The 21,076-nt window shown below is 46.5% G+C and overlaps 1 protein-coding gene across 1 annotated transcript; it reads left to right on the top strand.

Annotated features, from left to right (window-relative positions):
* The first annotated feature begins 433 nt into the window (after positions 1–433).
* On the top strand, positions 434–18,993 carry Plekha3 (pleckstrin homology domain containing A3). The gene is made up of 8 exons (XM_050120820.1): positions 434–732; positions 4,283–4,399; positions 7,096–7,251; positions 10,140–10,276; positions 10,715–10,879; positions 13,313–13,356; positions 15,688–15,803; positions 17,862–18,993. Exons 1-8 carry the CDS (start codon positions 693–695, stop codon positions 17,984–17,986), a joined length of 900 nt encoding a protein of 299 aa, XP_049976777.1. The 5' UTR covers positions 434–692; the 3' UTR covers positions 17,987–18,993.
* Positions 18,994–21,076: the final 2,083 nt, after the last annotated feature.

The raw sequence follows: 21,076 nt of genomic DNA, 5'->3' as shown, positions 1-21,076 counted from the left end.
CCCCCCCCCCCCCCCCGCTGTAGCCCAGGCTGGCCTGTCATCTTCTCCAGAGTGCTGGGATTACAGGCCGGTGCCAGTGCTGCCAGGCTTTTCCTAGGTGATAACAACTTCCTACTTTCCCCGGGTAAGAGCCCTGGAAGCAAAAATGAAATGAACAACCCTTGATTTTATTGAAAAAGACCAGAAGGAGGCGAGGCCTGGGCCGCAGCTCTGGGCAGGGTGACCGGGGAGTTCGGATGCTGGGGAACCGTAGAGCCGGGGAACCGGGGACCGCTAAGCCACCCCACGAGGGCGCGCAGCGCAGCCTCGGGCACGCGGCCGTCCCGGAGCCCCGCCGCCGGGGAGGGGTTTCGCGGGCCGAGCCGGCCCCTTTCATCCAGGAAGTGAAAGCGACGTCGGGGTCAATGAAAACAAACCGGGAGCCCGGGGGAAAGGAAGGCGGGCGCGCAGGAGGGCAGCGCCGGGGCTCGTGGAGCAGCGGCGGCGGCGGCGGCGGAGCGGGAAGGCCCCGGGGGTCGCCGCGCCGTACCCGCTGGGGATGTCCACGCCCCACGGTCTCCGAGAAGCACGCGGCGCCCGCCGGCCGGGCCTCTGAGGGTCGCCGGGTCGGGGCGGAGGGCTGCGGGCCCGCGCCTCCGCAGCAGCGCGGCCGGCGCCGGGCCAGGAGGATGCGTGGCGCCGGGCTCTGAAGCATGGAAGGGGTTCTGTACAAGTGGACCAACTATCTCACAGGTACCGGGAGGGCGGCGCGGGGCTGCGGGCCACCTGGTCCTCGGTCAACTCGTCCCAAGCCGAGGGCACTCAGTTCCACTCCCGATCTCCCCACCCCTCCGCTCACTGCGCCTCGTGGGGCCCATTCCGGACCGCTTCGACGGGGAGTTCGAGTCAGCTCACCATCCCGAGGATGGGATACGCACCTTCGGCAACCTGCGTGGCCCCTTGTGCCTCGGGAACAGTGAACAGTCCCCTCTCACCCTAAGCGTGTCGTTACAGTCTCTTTTCCTTCACGCTCTGTGGACAGCATTTTGTTAATTGATGTGTCTCTGTGTGTGTCAAATCATTTAATTTGAAGGTATGTTTTCTGTGTTCCTTTGCATTGTCTTACCACTGGTTTGAAATTCCACTTGTTGAGGTTGTCTGAGTTCATCAAGTGTGCTTTGGGAAGCTGTTCTCAGAGAATTTTCTTAGGGATTGGTTTTCACTGAGGTTTGCGCTTCGGGTAATTGTGAGACATAGAAGAAGAAAGCGCATTTCAACACGGTGGGGATATTGGTCATTGTGAGGCGTAGTTGGGAATGTAACACACGTAAAGAGCAGGCAGCTAGAAGAAAAGCTGAGTGTATAGAAATGTCATCATCAGCTGGGAACTGCCCCTGCCTGTGATATTGGAAGTCTGGCTTCTGACAGACGCCTTAAGTCCACATCCTGTGATCTCTGCCATAACCAACGTTTAAAGGTATTCTTTCCGGATCCCGGTTGGCCTAGATCTGGGTGGTTAGCTATTTTGTCCCCAGAGGTACCTTCCAGCTTCTGAATCCGGTGATCTCACCAAACTAGAGAAGGACTGGCGGCCTTTAGGGAAATTTGGGCAGTCCTCAGATTCTTAGTCCAGAGAACGAGCGGTCTTTAACTTCCTGCCCACTCACTCTGCCCCAAGTATTGTATTGAGCCCGGTACTTCCTGCCCACTCACTCTGCCCCAAGTATTGTATTGAGCCCGGTAGTCTTTCTGTGAAGCTTGCAACTCGTGTCCTCCTATCTTGTGGGACTCTGCAGGTAAACCCTGTAAGGGCTAAATGCTTAGTTGTATCTGGCTTGAGCCAGATTTGCCATAGCAAGTGGCTTAATATTTGTAATACAGTGACATTTTCTGCCTCAAGGGGAAAAAAATGTGTAAATGACACATTTTTACTAGAAGCAGTAAAACTTTAAGGAGATTCTTTTTGCTAACAGCAAAGATTGCCGGTTGAGGCGTGTTAGCTCTGAGGCCCACAGCCTCTCTGGGCTTGGGGAGGCAAACATTTCTGAGTACTCTGTTTTTGGAGCTCATGCCAGAGGAGCATTTTCTGCGTGGTCTGATGCAATGGGCAGTTATTTCCCTGAGTCCTAACTGGAGGGGAAATTTCACTTGGGGTGAGATGTGGCCCTGTGGGGGGTGCCAGCACAAGATGGGGTTTTAGTTTTTAGGGTGCAATATAGTTTAACTTCTAGTAAGCATTGAAGAGCGGCTGAAGTCTGTCGTTTGGGAGGCTTCCATTTTAAAGATGTAAACTTGGCTCTGAGGAAGAGCAGCTGCTGATACTGGCTGGTCTTGAAGGACTTTAGCGTAATGACAGTGTTAATCCTGACTTCCTTTTCTTGGATAGCACACGTTTCTGTAACATGCGATAGTTTGAGAAAACTGCTTGTTACAGTGGAAACTGAAACAGGAAATAACCTACCAGTCTTTTTACTGTACTATAAAATGTGAACCAGTTAGAGGAAGTTGGATTAAATATTTCTTCAAAAAGGTGTGTGGGGATGACTAGCCAGCTTGTGATTAGATGAAGCCACTCAGCTGTATGACTTTCCCAGCCTGCAGATTCTGAAGGAATCGTTGTGATCCGTTTGTTCTGAAGAGCTGTTGCCTCATTATAATGCAGTGGTGAACATTAGCGCTTTCAAAAGCCTTTGTGTTACTGGCCCAGGTGGACCTGAGGTGGAAGACTATATTTTCACCGCCTCTTTATAATTTTCCACGGGGAACTAGTACTAATTCATTCTTTTAGTCACTGTAGACATACATTACAGATTATTTTCATTGTGTTTCCTTGTACATGCTCGGCAAGTGACTCCCCCACAACCTTTTTTTTTTATTTTGACATTCCTTTACATTTTTCTAGACTTCCCTGTGTGAGTACTGTATTTAAATTCCTTCCACCCCACCCTTCTCGTCTTATTTATTTATATTATTTATGTGGCTATGAGTGAGTGTGGGGGCGCTCCTCAAGCTGGACTCACAGGTGCTTGTGATAGTGGTACTGTCTGCTCCTGGAGAACGTGGACTAATGAACGGTTCCGCAGCCTCTGGCCAGAGTGTTCTCACGGTGGCACGTTTCGTTTCGACCACTCACACTGTATGGGGACTTAATGATGGCAACAGTGAGGACAGTCATGCTGCTTCCAGCGTGACCGCCAAGTTGTCGATGGGTACCGTGCTTGATAAGGGTCCAGGGAACACGAGTTTGGCTTGCAAGAGCAATGTAGGTCCCGTTTTGAGGAAAGCCACTACTGTGGGTTACAGCGTTTTTTCGAACCAAGCCTGATAGGTGTGTGCTCTAACTGCCGAGGAAATGTCAGCAAGATGAGTGATTGAAGTCAGTAGCATTTCTGCCTGAGCTGTGGAGGGAGCATGGGAGAAGGGGAGGAGCTCTTTCTATACGGTATCACATCTGCCTTAAAAAAAAAATGGGGATTTCACTAGCTTTCCCCATCTTCATGGGCATTTGCTTAAAGGCAACATCTTCCATGAGGGAAGGAAGGAGGCTGCATTGGATACCTGAGGCTTGGTCCACTCGGTCAGTCCACTTATTTTGGAGAAAGAATTACAGACTCCTTGGGATGAAAATATTTACTCTAGGTTAACCACCAAGAATGGTAACAGAACTGGGGCAAAACCTCTGGTTTCCGTAGGGTTTTTTTCCATTACGGGATGAGTAGCTTTTTAATCGGAAATGCTTCCAAACCCAATTATTACACACACACACACACACACACACACACACACACACTTTAAGGGGCTGAAGGGACACTCACAAGAGGGAAACGCCACACCGGACTTTGTGTGATAAGGCAAAGTCAAAAACAAAACCATTATATAAAATTACTTTTAGGTGACGTGGCATGAATTTCATGTTTAGATTGGCTCCCATTCCTCATGTATCTCATTGTGCGTATGCAAATCCAAAATCCAGCATCCGAAACGCTGGTGGTTCCAAGCATTCTGAAGAAGAAACGCTACACTTCTATACATATACTGGAAAGGGGCAGTTGTTCTGTGCCTGGGTGCAGCTGTGGTTGAGGCTGCATCTTCTGGGTTAAAGAGAAGGTTTCGAGTCAGAACAAAAATAGCCCTTTCTTTATCTATCTAGAGATCTCAGGACATCTTGGCCAAGTGTTGGCCATTAAAAACTTCACTTGTGTGGACGTTACTGGGAGTCCAGGATTAATGGGGCGTGGTGGAAATCAGTTTTCTATGTGGTGAGAATCATTTATTAACCTGCTTTGGTTTCTGGTCTCTCCAGGTTGGCAGCCTCGATGGTTTGTTCTAGATAATGGGATCCTGTCCTACTACGACTCCCAGGATGACGTCTGCAAAGGGAGCAAAGGAAGCATAAAAATGGCCGTGTGTGAGATTAAAGGTAAGGAAGCCGAGGGCTCCACAGCCTGCTCCAGGTGAGGAGAGTAAGTGTCTTCTCACCATCGTCTTCTTTTCAAGTCCTCCCTTTCAGGATCCAAGGATAGCATTTAACTCTGTTGAACACAGGTGTGGTATGCCCCCCTTTATAAATGTTTCCTGCATCGAAGCCACAAGTGCTTTTTTCCTGTTTGACTTGAGAGATCATTTATTGTAGCACCTAGATGCTTGCTTTCATTTCACCCTCCCTGGAAAGATGTCGGAAAGGCTGCCGCCGAGCTCTGTGGCTGAAGCAGGCCTCTCTGTGGGGGGTTTTGATAAAGTATGGAGTAGAAGTTAGAAGCTTGGGTTCTTGCTGACTGCAGTTGAGCTTGAGCGAACACAAACGGTTTCCTTTTCTTCCAAAAGGGGAAGTAATGTGTCCTGGGGTAATTTTCTTGGAAAGTTCACAGACCACGATGTGATCCATTCTTGTGTGTGTGTGTGTGGGGGGGGGAGGTGGGTAGACTGAAATCAGATAAAATGATAATGAGGAGATTGAAATTCTTCAAGGAGAACTAAAGGGGAAATAATAGCACCAGAGGAATGAACGTTTAGTCCCACCGCCCCCCCCCAGCCTTTTCAAGTCCACCCCTCATCCCCCACAGCTTGAGGGCTTCAGTCCTGCCTGAGGGCTTTTCTCAAAGCCATCAAATACCCAGAGGCGTCCTGTTGTCTTGTGTATTTGCTTATTTGAGATTAATGCAGTGACTACATTTTCACTGGAGTCTACTTTGATGATTTTATGGTAATTCTAAGTAAGATTAGCCAAGGAGGGAAGAAACTTTTCTCCTTCCTTCCTTCCTCCCTCCCTCCCTCCCTCCCTCCCTCCCTCCCTCCTTCCTTCCTTCCTTCCTTCCTTCCTTTTCTTCTTCTCTTCCTCTTCTTTTCTGCTTTGGGTTCATATTCTTTAGCTATAGTTCTGCCCCTTTATCTTAACCTCAGACTCCTTAGTAATGCAGCCCCCCCCCCCCCACCACCACCACTTCATCTCCTTTTCCTCCTTTGCTTCCTCGTCTTAGTCCTTGTTTTGGGACAGGGTCTCTGTGTGTAGTCTAGACTGGCCTGGCACTAAGTCTTGCTTTCCTCTTCCATGCGGGGATTCTCATCATACAACATTGTCAGCCTGGAGTAGACGGTGATGTCTACTGATTTCTCCAGAGTGTACATGCCTGCTGTGTTCTCTGTTCAGCCTTTAATTAAGAGTTGTTACTGTTCTAATGGAAGAGTGTCATGGCTGTATAACTTATAGAAACATTTACCAGCATTAGCTTGTCACGCGCTCTTTGCCGGGGTCTGTGCAGCTCATTTTTGCTGTGTCCTCATCACCCGGGAACATCCAGAGTGCCGCTGTGTAGGTAGCTTACGAGCCAGGGTAGAAACGCCTTGAAGGAGCTCAGTCAGGGAGTGTCCATTTGGCTCTAACAGGTGGTTAGGAGGAAAGAGCGTGCTCTTTTAGGAACTGGGTTCAGGGCCTTCTTGCACTTGCTAGGCAGCTCTTATGAGATCACTTTAGTAGACTTCTATTTGCCCGAGAGGTTTCTTCATAATCATCTTCAGTTTTTCACCCCACCCACCCTGGCTGTAAACTCCCACTTTCCCTTGTTGTACTGGGGAGAGGGTGACTAAGCTCTTTCCCTCCATTACCCTAATAGTGTAGATCTGCCATAATGGGCCCAAGGAAAGCGCACTACGCATATTAATGAAGTGGCGGGAACACATTTCTTAGGGCTGAGGAGGTGGTGCCGTGGTGGAGAGCTTGCTTCTCGCACGTCCTCTGCTTGAAACGTCCCCGTTCAGCTCTTGGTCTGGTTTTCTGAGCTTGGCTGTCTTTTATGTTGATTTGGCACCATTCTTTGTATCGTGAGAATGAGCTTGCAAATCACGTCCTCCCGCTTGGCTTTTGTTCTGTTAATGGTGTCTTTTTGCGGCCACAATCCCAGCAGATAGACATATACACAGGTATGGAAACGTCACGGTAAATGAGTTCGGAGAGAACTGTGTGGGCGTGGTGGCGCATACTTGGGACCCCAGTGCTGGAGAGCGCAGAAGAAAGTTTGAGGGTCGCCTACTTCTTTAGTGCGGTCCAGGCCAGCTTCAGCTACATAGTAAGACCTTGTCACAGGCAGACAGATTAATACGCAAATAAATGCCAAACAAATGAAAATAATTTGTACTGTAGCCGGGCGGTGGTGGCGCACGCCTTTAATCCCAGCACTCGGGAGGCAGAGGCAGGCGGATCTCTGGGAGTTCGAGGCCAGCCTGGTCTACAAGAGCTAGTTCTAGGACAGGAACCAAAGCTACAGAGAAACCCTGTCTTGAAAAAACTTAAAAAAAAAAAAATTTCTACTGTAGTCCACCTCCCTGTGTTGAACTTGATATTTCATTTCTCTGAGTAATGCGTTGGCTTTGGGTTTTTGCGATCTTGTTGTTGGGCCCCCCTCCCCGCCGCCACATCTCCTGAAAGTGATGTTTTGGAAACCTAATTTTTAATTTTTTCGCTTCTTCAGATGACAGCGTTGAAATTCTAGTACGGGTAAAAGTGAGTCGTGTGTTTTGCTGTCGTGTGCTGGCATCGTTTTGGTACCGTTGCCACCTTGGGTGGTAGGGAGAAGGTTGTTTCTTAGGGAGTGACCCAGACTGTGCTGTGTGTCCTCACAGTCCACTCGGCGGACAACACGAGAATGGAGTTGATTATCCCGGGGGAGCAGCATTTCTACATGAAGGCGGTCAACGCGGCCGAGAGGCAGAGGTGGCTGGTCGCCCTGGGGAGCTCCAAAGCCTGTTTGACTGACACCAGGACCGCAAAAGAAAAAGGTGATGACAACTTTCTAAGCGTTAGTGAGGCTGTCCTCTCTCGGGGACCAGGAGGAAATTAGCCATGTGGAAGATTTACCTAGATCGCCATCACGTGGTAAACCACGGGACGGTCTCAGGAGAATCACGTGGTAATCACGGGAAGGTCTCAGTTAGGAGAATCACGTGGTAAACCACGGGAAGGTCTCAGGAGAGTCAGGTGGTAAGGCAGCGCTTCAGTCAGCTGATACATTATGAGGTCAAGTAAAGTGTTTCCAAGGAAGTTCAGTGGTATGGGAAACTGTGGCCAACTGGTCATTGAAGAAGCAGGACGACGAGGACCTCGTTCAGTGCCCAGCGCTCATGTAAAAAGCCAGTCGTGGCGGCACGTGTTTATAATCCCAGCCCTGATGAGCTGCAGCTAGGCCGATCCTTGGGCCTCACTGGCCGGCCAGCCTTGCTTCATTTGTGAGCTCTAGGTCAGCGAGAGACCCCATCTCAAAAGAGGGGGACACTGATCTGGAGGCTGGCTTGAGCTTGTACTCTGCAAACGTCTATGCATATAAAGAACTTTTAAAAATTAAAGGCAATGAGGGACAAGAAGTAGTTGAAAGATAGGATCAATCCAAATGTCTCCAGATACCTGATTAATAAACACATGTGGTTCCTATACAGTGGAATATTATTCACCCTTAGGAGGAAGGGAATTCCGGCACATACTGCAACATGATGACATTACAGACACAGTCCTAGTGAAATAAGCCTGTCTCAAAAAGAGGAGCGTTGATTGCACTCATTTCAAATGCCAAGGAGAGCGAGATTTATACGGACAGGAAGGAGAATGGACACAGGCAGGATTCTGAAGGAGGAGGAGTTTGAGTTTGAGGCTCGTGGGAGCTTACATAGTGAGACTATCTAAATGAGTAAGTAAAGTAGAAAAAAAAAGAAGGTAAAATAGTGTAGTGCCTACATGGAGGAGAACGAGGTTAGTGTTCAGTGGGGACAGAGTTTCTGATGGGAACAATAAGAATTTATTTAGGCGGACAATGGTCCTGGTTGCGCAGCCTTTGAATGTTCTTAATGCCACTGAACTGTACCCTTAAGAGGATAAATTTGTGCAGAGGCTGGAGAGATGGCTCAGCGAGCAAAGAGCTTGAGAACTGGAGTGTGGACTCCCAGAATCCACACAGAAGCTGAGTGGGTGTGGCTGCCCGCCCTGTGGATGCGGGAGACCCCAGTGGCAAGCTAGCTAGTTAGACTGGCTGAACGGGATGCTCTGGGTTGAGGGAGAGCCCCTGCCTCGTGACGTTAAAGAGCAGTCATGGAGAGGCACCTGACGGCAGCCTCTGGCCTTGACAGCTGTGTAGCACTAGCTATGCTTTCTGCCACACACGCGCACAGCATACCCCTTCCCCCAAACAACAACAACAACAAGGGAACATTCTTAAATTTGTGCAAGAATTGATTTAGGTCAGGTATACGGAGTGCTGCTCCTCTCTCTTTTTTTTTTTTGTGGGGAGGCAGCTCCCCTGGCCTGGCTCAGCCACTTCTGAAAGACCAGCATCTACTATGTAGCTGCTTTTTTTTTTTTTTTTCCCCTGGCAACTTTGATTTCTACTTTAAAAGATAATGGCCGGTGAAGAGCTGAGATGCTAGCTGGATGCAGAGTTTGCCCAGAGTCACTGAGGAGAAGCAAGTGAGCACTGCCTCAAGAATTCTGAGGACAGTGAAATACGAGAAGGGAGCCAAAAGGAAGAGAATTAACAGATGATTTTGTGGAGTGGCTGTTCTTACCTAGAAGCCAGCAACGTCTGTATGCTGAAGTACACAGCAAAGCAAACGGGATGGGGGTGATCGGTGGAGAAGCGTTTGTGCTATGTGGGTAGATGAGATTCTGTCTTTAACATAGTGTCAATTTATGTATTAAAAGTAAAAGGAGTATCAGAACTGGAAAAAACGAATAAGGAGAAGGCAAAGGCTCGTTCACAAAAGTAGAAACGCAGGTTTCACATGGGAGAGAATGGGGAATGAGGTAGGCATGCTGGGCATTAAAGCACCCGGTGGTCAGGCTAGCGAGGTGTGTCTGTGGGCAGAGGTGCGTGCACAGGCCGGATGATCTCAGCGCAATCCCTTAGTCTCAGGGTCTTCTACCCTCTTCACTTGTTTTTTGATATGTGCATGCGTGTGTGACACACACATATACACACACACTCTCTCCCTCCCTCCCTCCCCTCCCCATCCCTAAACAAGACAAAATTAAGTCATTAAATAACCATCTTAAAAGCACACAGTCATGAGTTGTCTATGGAAACCAGCCTACGTAAACGTCGTGGCAGATGTGAGCCTAACAGTTGTCTCTCCTGAATTATGTGAAGGAAAGGAGGAGGTGTTTCTTGGGGTCTTGGGATTCTGTTTCGAAGAGTTCACGTCTCCAGCTATAACTATCTGTGTTTGTTACCTCCGTGTATGAGCATGTTCGCATGCGCTTGTGTGTGCATGCATTTGTGTGTGCATGCATGTGTGTGTGTGCGTGCCTGCATTCTGTATGTGGGTACATGTACATGTGGAGGCCAGAGGCTTATGCTGGAAATCCCTCTTAGTTGTTCTCCATCTTATTTTTCTAACAGAGACTTCAGCTGAACCCAGAGCTTTTAATGATAGGGGTACACTAGCTGAGCAGCAAGCCCCAAGGATCCTTCCCAGTGCGAGGATTACAGACCGCCACTGGGTGCAACTGTTTTACGTGGGCGCTAGAGATCCAGCTTAGGTCCTCACATTTATGTAGGAAACGTATTGTTGACTGAGCCATTTCCTTAGCTTCCGTTGCCTGCTTTTAAAACGTTTGTTGTGTTATATTACCAAAGAATGTGAAAATGACCTCATTGGAGATTTATACATGTTCCTTTTAGAGATAAGTGAGACCAGTGAGTCTCTGAAAACCAAAATGTCTGAACTTCGCCTCTACTGTGACCTCCTAATGCAGCAGGTTCATACCATCCAGGAATTTGTTCACCGTGACGAGAGTCGCTCATCTCCCAGCGTAGAGGTACTGCAGAAAGGACCCGTTTGCTTGGGATCAGACTGCGCCGTGTACTGCCCTGGGGCATCCCGAGCCACTCCATAGGATGACAGAATCCTCATCACAGAGTTTACTCCCAGCCGGGCAGAGCTTCCTGCCGTAAGCTCTGCGGGGCTTTCCGAATTCTGTGTGCTAGAGGCAAGCTTCCAAGCAGCTCTTGTCTCCAGGGAGTCAAGGCCTGTCTCTGCAGCTCCTCAGGAGCTTGGAGATGAGGTTCGGGAAGGAGCATTCTGGCCTGCGTTCTCTGGGCCAGTTGCGCCAGTACAGTAGATAACTTCGGGTTTGTTTGTTTTCTCTTTTAGTGATGAGTCTTAGCTTTCATTCATTTTCTCGCTTGATTCTCAGGATGTGCCTGATTTCATGGTTGAGTATGAGTCTCCCCAGTCTTTATTTGTCGTTTTCCAGAACATGAACGAAGCCTCCTCCTTGCTCAGTGCCACCTGTAGCACGTTCATCACCACCCTCGAGGACTGTGTGAAGATAGCCAATGCCAAGTTTAAACCCGAGATGTTTCAGCTGCCTCATCCCGACCCCTTGGTTTCTCCTGTGTCGCCGTCTCCTGTTCAGATGGTGGGAACTTCTTGTTTTTCTTCTAGGAATATAAATACACATATACGTTAAATATAAATTAATTACTTTGTGTTGTTGGGGGGGGGGTAGTGCACACGTAGATTGGAGTTCATTGTCAGGTATGTCCTGTTGCTCTCTTCCTAGCTTCGTTTTTGGGACAGGGTCTCTCACTGAACCTGAAGCTCATCCGTAGTCTAGACTGCTGAGCTCTGGGCCTCGGTCTGCCTTCCCTGTAGTTGTGGATGTCCATCACCACGCCTGCAGTCGGCCTTCCCCGTGTGTGGTGCAGGTGTTCATCATCATGCATGTTCTTCCCTGTGTGTGGTACCATGCATGGCTTTTATTTGAGGGCCTATGATCTGAACTCCAATCTTTAGTGGCAGGCACTTTTACCAACAAAGCAGTCTCAGCCTCTCTTCCATTGTTACCTGACTCTTTTTTCTTTTCTTTGTAAGGGTGGGAATGGAAAGTGTTAGTGGGGGCGGGGTGTGGTTCTTAGGTTGCACTGCTTTTGTCTGTGCTGGGGATGGGTCCTCTCAGCTGAGGAACTGACCTCAAGGTATGTGTGGTCATACCTTGGTCTCTCCACTCTGAAGGGCCTGAGGATGGCCTGCCCTGCCTCTCTTGTGTGTCCGGGAAGCATTGTGTACAGTGCGGTGTGTGTTGTCCCAGAGGAAGCGAGGCGCTCGTGTCTGCTTGATGAAAGCCTTGTCGTGATGTTTGACTCTCGGAGGGTACTATCAAACAGCGCTTGACACCTCCAGTGGGAGCTGTTCTACAGTCAGCATTTGTATTTGATTCTCTGAGTAGGCAAGTGCCTTAACTGCTCTGGCCCTTCCTCTGTGAAATGTCTTCTGTGTCAGAAGGTCGCTGTGAAGGAGCCGAGCCTCTTAGTGGTAGGTGCTTCATGTCTGCGTCTTGATCAGTCTGCACGTTGAGAACTCTTGGCTGGGGGTGGTGAGCTCCCTGTGCTTTTCCTGCTCCCAAGTCTGCTCTGGCACACTGTGAAGAGCCTGAGGTGAGGTCAGGTTCCTTGGAGAATGCTTAGGAGCCTGTGTGTGGGAGGAGGCTTGCTCCTGGCTGTGTTTCCACCGGTACTGGCTGATCACATGTGAGAAGAGGGCCCAGCTCACTCCTGCGTTCTCCCACCCACCCCAGCATTTTTGGTTGCGGAGCATTTCCTACATTTATTTAAGTCTCGTCTTCATCAATGAACGATGGACTCCTAGTGTCCATGAAGTATTTTGGTCAGATGAACTGGGGAAGTTTCTGTTGATTTTGGATGAGGTTTTTCTGTCTCCATCTAGCAGAGAGCCTTTGCTAGAATGTCTCTACTGGAGGGGCCAGAAGTAGGGTGTCAGATCCCCTGGGAGCTGGGTGACAGGTGGGTGTACTCACAGAAGCAAACTCGGGTCCTGTCTGTGAAGCTGCATTCACAGAGGCTGCTGAGCCGTCTCCCCAGTCCTGGGAGGGTGACCAGTTCTAAGGGGAGGGACCGTGAAAGGGTGTGTCAGTGTCCAGCTGCATCTTATGCCATCCTTGGAGCTTGGACGAGAAACATGTTGTCACTTGAACTGGGACTTAGCAGCTGGCAGCCAAAGTTGCCCATTGAGAAGGCATTCATACAGCAGGTTAGGTGTGGGCCCGTGTGTATAAAGAATGTCTTTAGCATAGACAGCTTCTCTGTCACCTCGTTAAGCTGAAATAACCGTTGGACTTGTATTGCCCTCTACTTTCTGGCGGGCAAATTGGATCTTCTAAATTATGTTTTGTGTTGACCATATTTATTATCGTCCTGCTCAAGCGGATGTTTCCCCCCCTTTAAACATGACGTCATTCTATTTTAGAGTTTCGAGACTTGGACCTGCCTGTGCATGGTGGGTGAACATCACTGAGCCTCCATCCGTAGCCCTTCCGTTGTTTAAATGCTTTAGAAGCCTATTTGAGGTTTCAGGTTTTCTGAGTTTTTTTAAAGACTAGACACACTAATGTTGCTTTCTGTGAAAACTGTCCTGACACACATCCATGTGGAAGCTGCCTGGGAGAAGCTTTGCTGCCAGGTTCTGCTTATGCCCTCTACAAAGTGGAGAAAAAGACATTGGTTCAGACTGTTTTCTGATTTGCTAGATGCTCCTTTTATTACTAAAAATGATGTAGGTTAGTTCTATACATACTATTATTTATACTTTACCATTATGTAACACACGTAAGTAATTAGAAGCTTAGTATTTTTTGTTACGTCTTGAGAAATTTTCAGTTCATAGTTACTAGGCAGGAAGTTTGACATGTTCAGATCGTCTGGAGAAGACAAGTGTCTTTTCCGAGCGTCTGCTTCTCTGAGTCCACTTATGTTAGTTATGATAATAAATTGGAGGTGCGTTATTCTCTTTGACTAAACATTAAGCTGTCTTTTCTTCTCTCTTATATTTCTAGATGAAGCGTTCCGCCAGCCACCCTGGTTCCTGCAGTTCAGAGAGGTAGATTAACCATTTCTTCTGACTAACTTCTGTCTGCATAACGCCCCCATGGGGAAGGTCTTCAGGCCCAGGCCAGCCGTTGTGGATGTCAGCTCTGTGGAGTAGCCTGGTTTGGCTTTGTTTCTCACAGCAGCTTTGTGTGTATTGCTTAGCTCTTGTCTCCGGGACCGGCTTCAGAAAGGGCCGAGGAAAGGAAACTCACATGTGAGAATTAACCCGAAGGTGCTGCCATGCCGGCGGTCGTGGCTTCTCAGGTTTTTGAAATATATCAAGAAGTATGGGTCATACTTCTTCGAGAAGAAGGCTGAGCAGACAAATGTACTTGCCACCAAGCAATAGATTTTGTTTTAAAAAAAGTAATGAAATATATCAAGTGGCTAGAGAGAAATTTGTATTCAAGTGTCCACAACTGAGGACATTTTATCTCAGTTTTTAAAAATGTATTTATTTATTATGTATACAGTATTCTGCCTGCATGTATGCATGCATGCCGGAAGTGGGGAGCAGATTTCATTATGAATGGGTGTGGCCACCATGTGGTTGCTTGGAATTGAACTCAGGACCTTTGGAAGAACAGCCAGTGTTCTTCACCACTGAGCCATCTCTTAGCTCAGCTTTTTTTTTCTTTTTCTTTTTTTCTTTTTTTTTAAATCTTTTTATAAAATATTTATTTATTATGTATACAATATTCTGTCTGTGTGTATGCCTGCAGGCCAGAAGAGGGCACCAGACCTCATTGCAGATGGTTGTGAGCCACCATGTGGTTGCTGGGAATTGAACTCAGGATCTTTGGAAGAGCAGGCAATGCTCTTAACCACTGAGCCATCTCTCCAGCCCTTATCTTAGCTTTTTATAGTGTCATATATTCATGCTAGGCTGTTACTGAGAAAGAGCTCACTGAAAGGAAGGAAGCCATATTCCCATCAATACTGTATAAAGTTCACCTTCCAGTTGGGTCCTGCCAGTGTCCAGGCTATTATTGGGCGCTCTGCATGTCACGAGGTGTGCGTTCTCAGTGGCTGGGCTCGCCCTCCTCTGTTCTCTGGAAAATGATGAAATTAGTTCTCTTCAGCATGTTTCTCTAGGCTGACTATTAAGTATTGAGCCTTGCTATTGTTTTGTCTTTTTCTCCGGCAATTACATAATCCTTGTTGAGTGATTTGGGCAGAGGAAGCAGCCAGTAATTTTTATATACCTGGCCGCAGGGTGTAAAACATCTTCACAGCTGGACTTTACAGAACAGTAGAGGCTAAGTCATCTGACAGTGAACGTGTTTTGATGATAGAACGGTTTCTATTTTATCCTCACCCCCCCCTTGGACAATAAGTTATAGAATGGCTAGGTAATATCTCCCTTTGCTGTGTCAAGGTTGTGCAGTGGTGTTGAGCCATCTGAAGCAGAAGCTGAAGTGCCCTTAGGTGGTGGTGATTTGCGTCTGTGCTTGCAGGTCTAGACTGGATCCTTTTTGGAGCCATTGTGCTTAACTGCAGAGCCATGTCTCCATCTCTGAGTTTTAAAAACTTGTTTTGTTTTGTTTTGTTTTGGTAACAGGGCTGTATGTAGCACAGGCTGGTCTCAAACCGGGTATAGTCCAGCATGCCTAATCCTAATCCTCCTGCCTTTCTTTACCTCCTCTACCAGGCCTGGTTTATGCAGTGCTGCGGTTCAAACTCAGGGCTTTGTGCATGCTACATATACACCTTACCAACTCAGCTACATACTTAGCCCTGAAAAATGTTTCATTTTGTTTTTTTCCCCCCCCTAGCTTCCAGTTCACCATTTTAGTCTTCTGATTTTTCCATCAGTGAGTTTATATCTCTAAACTTTCTGGCATCTCCGTCAGTCTGCTCTTTCCATCAGTTAAAGGTTGACATTATATATGCATTTGTGAAACCTGTGAAAATTCTCTGATATATGCAGCCCACCTCTGTCTGCTGCCTCACTGGACCCTCTTCCTAGAAGGACATCTCTGTTAGGACAGGGCCTCTGAGTTCCTGCCTGCATTCCAGGCAGACCCACTTGTCCGCACACATCCCTTCTAAATGAGTGGCATGTTGCTCACATAAGGGATTAAGCCTCAGAGGAGTTTCTCACTTGGTTTTTTGAGACAGGGTTTCTTTTTGTAGCCTGGGCTATCCTGGAACTCACTTTTGTAGACCATACTGGTCTCCAAGCTCACAGAGATCCCCCTGCCTCTGCCTCCAGAGTGTTGGGATTATAGGCGTGCACACCATGCTTGGCCTTGAAGAGAAGCCATTTAAAGTCCCAGTCAAGAAAGGGTCTGTCTGTTATTTGATGCCCATAGCTTAACACTTTTTATTTCATATGCAGGAATAGCTGCTCCATCAGAGACGCAGCCTCTGCCCTTCACAGACTTCCTCAGCGCCGCCGCAGAACCTACTCGGACACAGACTCTTGTAATGATGCCCCCCCTGAAGACCCAGAGAGTGAGTTCCACATCTTCTGTCTCCTCAGCCACTTCAGCAAAACTGCCCCAGGTTCTCGTAGTTTCTGGGACTGAAATACACAGCCACTGGGGCACTGTACATTGCTTTTAGGTGAATTCCTCAGAGGGACGTGAGCCCCCCACAGTTCACAGGTGCTCACGGATTCTCTCCCCAACAGCTTTGTTATTCTGTTTATTCAGTTCAGAGGACCTGAAGATCTTTGGTAGATACTTTATCTTAGAGACATTTTTATTGACTATGTCTTTATTATTACTATGTGTTTCCATTTTAAAGTATTGTAGAAAAATCATTAATTGCAGATAGACTTCTAGAGTAAATAAAGTTGAAATTCAGAAAATACGGCTATGTTACATTGTTTATCTGCCTCAAAATGGCTAAAGAAAGCAACCTGTATGGTTATGACAACCCTAATTCCTGTACCTTTTCTCCCTAGCGTCAGAGGCAGCAGACTGTTTTTTTAGGAGAGTCTAGGGTTTCTGTTAAGATTGTGTTTACCTCAAAGGAGCCAGAGCTTTCCCAGTGTGTCAGGATACGCCACATTTGATCGCAAGGACCATGGTTTCCAGGGAGCACAAATGTCGTGCTACACTTACTTCTCAGGGACTGGACTGTCACCTGTTGAGAGTCCTTACCTCCCATGAGAGTTCACTGGATGTCAGTTGTGTGGAGTGTGGATCCTGTTCCCTGTGGACCTGACACAATAAGTGGTGGTTAGGTCCTCCAGAGAGCCACGCCATCGCGTGGGAGGAGCCAGCAGAGCTGCCTTTGTGGTTCTGAGTAGATTGAAAACCGTAGCCTTTCTTTACTTGCCTAGCATCCTAAGCAGGCTCTGTTGGAGGAAGATGTCGTGTGGATGCCAGTGCTGCTGGCTCCAAACAAAACCGTTGGCCGCTTGCAGATACATTTTTTAAATATTTACCTTTTCATCTTTTAATGTATTTGTGTGTGAAGTGTATGTGGATTGATGTGGGGGGGTCACGGTTGAGCTGGTAATCTTCTGTTACTCTTTGCTTCTTCTCTTTGGGGGGGAAAGGGGACATGTTTTAAGACAGGGTTTCTCTGTGTAGCCCTGACTGTCCTGAACTCACTCTGTAGACCAGGTTGGCTTCCAACTCAGAGAGCGCCCTGCCTCTGCCTCCCTGCTGGGATTAAAGGCAGGTGCTACCATGCTGGGCTTCTGCTTTGTTTTTGAGGCAGGGCCTCTAATCCAACCCAGAGCTAACAAATACGGCTCGTTTCAGTAGCCAGCTGATTCTTCTTGCTTATGAAGCAAGCCTTCACCACCAAGCCATTTCCTTAACCAATTTTTATTTTCTGTATAACTCTGGACCCTAACCTTGAACTTTTGGTGATTCTCCTGCTCTACCTCCCCAGTGTTGGGATTACAGGCAGGCACTACTATACTTGACTTGTTTTCAAATATTTAGAAGGCAAAGACATTCATTCACAAACTTAGTTGTTCAGAGTGTTTCAAACATGTCTCACATCCATTTACACAGGTATATGTATGCCTCAGTTTACCATAAAGCCTCTGCATTGGCAGGATGAGAATTATCATTCTTAAATTTCTTTCTGTTTAATGGTTTAGTTCAAAGCAGAGAATTTACATTTTACCATATTAGTATATTAGTATTAAGTATATTGCAATCATCAGTTGACAATTTTTTTTTTTTTGAGATAGTAATGTGTAGCCCAGGTTGGTCTTGAACTCTATGCATTGGAGGCTGACTGAATTCCTGATCTTCCTGCCTCTACCTCCTGACTGCTGGGATCACAGGCACTCACACCATGCCTGATTTATTCTGTGATGGGGCTTGAACCCAGGGCCTCCTGAGTGTTGTCTGCCTCTGATCTCCCAGTCTGGTCCAGCCGAAAGTTTTTACGTGACAATACTCTTCTTGTGGGGTGTTTGGTGAGTTTCTCTATCAGATGAACAAAGAGTAGTAGAATTATTTCTCCTACAGACCTGAGACGTTTTACGGAGGCCCAGAGTCAGCATTGCTTAGATGTTTAACTTCCCACTCCCTTTTTCCCTAGGACCTCTTCACTGTTCAGGAACCACACTTAACGGAGATTTGGCATCAGCAACCATTCCTGAAGAAAACAGACTTCTGGCCAAGACACAATCTGATTCTGAAGAACCTCTTCCACCCCTCTCCTGAGGAAATGGACACGTCCAGCCTCCTCTGAGTGTCGCTATGCAAAAGTTGCTGTAATTAAACTCGTTCTGGGGTCGCGTCCCCTCTCCTTAGGATTTCTCTGCACTTTATAGAATATTGTAAACAAACAACCCACATACTTTTGAAGTGTATTTTATCTTTCTATAGTTTACTTGTAAGAGTATTTTCCTAATAACTTCACAGTATGAATGTGCATCTTTCTTTTTTTTTTTTGTAAAAAAAAAATAAATAAATAAATGATGGTTTAACATTTTGACATCCGTAAGGACAAATGTAGATATTTTTCTAAAAAACTGTGAGGGACTGACAGCTTGTTCAGCGTGTATCGTAGTATATAAACATGAGATCTCACCAGTTCGGTGTGACAGAAATGTGAAAGTTGTAACTTGTGCCATGGACCAGAAGGTCACTTCACCCCCGCTTCAAATTATTTACCATAGCAGCTTGATGCTGATTGGGTCACAGTCCTTTAAGCTAAAAAGGAAACATATAATAGTCTAAAGGTCTTTAGCCCAAATACCGGGACATATTTGAACATTTAAAAAAATAACCAGACTCCGTTGTCCTTCGTATGTGAAGTTGACACTTGATTTGTCAATACCAAACATCAGGTTACAGTGTTCAATTTTTATTTATTTATTTTCTTACTGCATCAAAAGATGATTGTGTCCTAATGTTTATGATCTCCCCGATTTAAAATGTATATGATTGTTGTTCTTTACATTGTTCTAAGAGAGGCAAGTGTCCTCAGTGACCTTGTTCACGTACACCAGAGAAATAAATGGCTTTCAGTGCAAGAGGAATTTAGTGCTTTTTTAAAAAAGAGGCATTAGCTGCTGTTGTCAGGTATGCTCTGCGGCTCTTCGGCATATCTAGAGACATTTTTAATTTATGAATATTTATATAAAGAGTAATCCTGTCAAGATGACTGTTCTATATCACTTGAGAATGGCATTATTTAATTAAAGAACAATTTGCATTTTTTGGTAGTGCCTGTCATATGTATTGTCAGTGTTTGCCCTGTGATTTGTTTCTCTTTTAAGTCACTTTGGGGTAATAGTCTTAGCCCAGAGCTTGAAGGAACAGCACTTTAACAAAAATTGGCTTCCTGTTTTTAAATTAGTCAGGCATATTTAATAGATACGTGGTTTTCACATTCAGACTCGTTACCTGATACATTGTATCTTTTACACTCATTGATAGTCTGTCTAGGCTTTATTAAATGCCTTTAGTGTTCTTATTGGTGTTTGTTTTCAGTGTTCAGGCCTAAAGGTGAACATACATCAACCATATGTTTAGCTTCTATAGCCTATTAGTTTAGATGGTAGCCAAATATTTAGTATTTGATATTTACTAAGCTAAGTCTGAACTTTTCCCTAAGCTTAAAATGATTATGTATATATTAGTATGTTTTTATATAAACTGCTCCTGAGAGTGCATGTCGTTTTAAATAGCAGACGGGTTGTTAGAGCACTCTGTGCAGTGGGCCAGCCTGCTCACCACTGGCATTTCATGTGTTCAATTTGGAAAGATTTGGTAATGTAGTAAGTTTTCATATTGAATGGATAGCCAGTTTTCGTTTTTTTCTTTCTTTTTCTTTTTAAAAACCATACGGCGGGGAGGGGAGGCGAGAGGGGAGACATGAGATCAAACCATGTGAAACTTGCAGACCAGGTGCTACTGATGGTTTTTCAGGTGGGTGTTAGCCCCCTTAGGCGGTTTATAATCAAAGTACTAGAACAAACTTTCGACCTCGTAGAAAACTAGGAAATTTCATTTTCTATTGCTTTACTCCAGTAGCCAAATTTGTGAATGATTTTCTTGTAAATATTTTAAAAATAAAATGCAGTCATTCTTAGCTTACATTCTGCCCCTCCACATAGACACAGGCACTTGCAGCAGGAGCTTTGGTAGCCGCTGAAATCGTGACCTTGGCGTCCTTTGTCCTTGCCTCCTGTACTTGTGCAATGAGTTTTTCAGGGCATATATCTTGATCTGTATGTAGTTGTTGAATTTCTTCTTTTTTCTTTGAAGTTCTTGTTGTGTTGCTCAGACTAAACTTTTGTCTCCTAGACTCCAGGGTTCCTCCTGCCTCCTCTCCAGGTTATCTGGGACTATGGATGAATACCACGGGCCCAGCTTCTGTCAAGGTTTTAACCCATGAATTAGCAGCATGGTGTATATGATGAAGCTGAAAGGAATCTTACATTTTGAGGATGAGTTGTGCCTGACTTTTCTGGATTTTAAGAAGACAATAAGTCAGGACCCATCCTGTAAGAACTTTGGCTTCTTGGTCATGGATTGTTTTTCTTGCTGAAGTCTAGGGCATGGTTGTTGACACACGTGGAGGCCCTTGACTTCTAAGCCAAACGAGTGCTTGCTTTCTGTTCCTGGTAGCTGTTCCCTCTGTGTCTGCAGAGCTTCCGAGATGAGTGGGATCTTGAGAACTGTCCTGTAAATCTGAATTTTGTTACGTCGTCCTAGCGACGAAACACCGTGACCAGAAGCAATTTGGGGAGGGAAGGGGTTTATTTAGCTTAGGTATGCTTCCACGCCACTGTAATTATTGAAGGAAGTCAGGACAGGAGCTCAAACAGAACAGGAACATGGAGGCAGGAGCTGATGTGGAGGCCATGAAGGCGTGCTGCTGACTGGCTTGCTTGCTCCCATGCCTTGCTCAGCTTTCTTACAGAACCCAGGAACACTACTAGCCCAGGGATGGCACCACCAACCACGGGCTGGACCCTCCCCCATCACTGCAGCTGGATCTTATGGAGATATTTTCTCCATTGTGGTTCCCTCCTTTCCGCCGACTCTAGTTTCTGTTAAGTTGACATAAAACAAGCCAGGACAATTGTGTTGGGTTGTTTCTCCAGTCGGGACAAGTCTAGAAGTAGATTCTTAGTTTGGAATGGTGTCTACAAGAAACCTCCATTACCAGGGCAACACCCTACCATAAACATTCTGAGGACTCTTGGGAGGCCATTCCCTCAAGTCAGCCCTCAGGCAGGATGTTTTGTCAGGATACCCGAGGGCTAGAAAAATGTGTGTTTTATTTTTACTTTAGGACCC

The sequence above is a fragment of the Alexandromys fortis genome, unplaced genomic scaffold (genome assembly GCF_014885135.2).
Source record: "Alexandromys fortis isolate MF-2015 unplaced genomic scaffold, M_Fortis_MF-2015_v1.1 scaffold_8_1_9099942, whole genome shotgun sequence".
In the NCBI taxonomy this organism is placed as follows: domain Eukaryota; kingdom Metazoa; phylum Chordata; class Mammalia; order Rodentia; family Cricetidae; genus Alexandromys; species Alexandromys fortis.
Note: the sequence above shows the minus strand (reverse complement) of the source record. Positions and strands in the feature narration are given on the sequence as shown.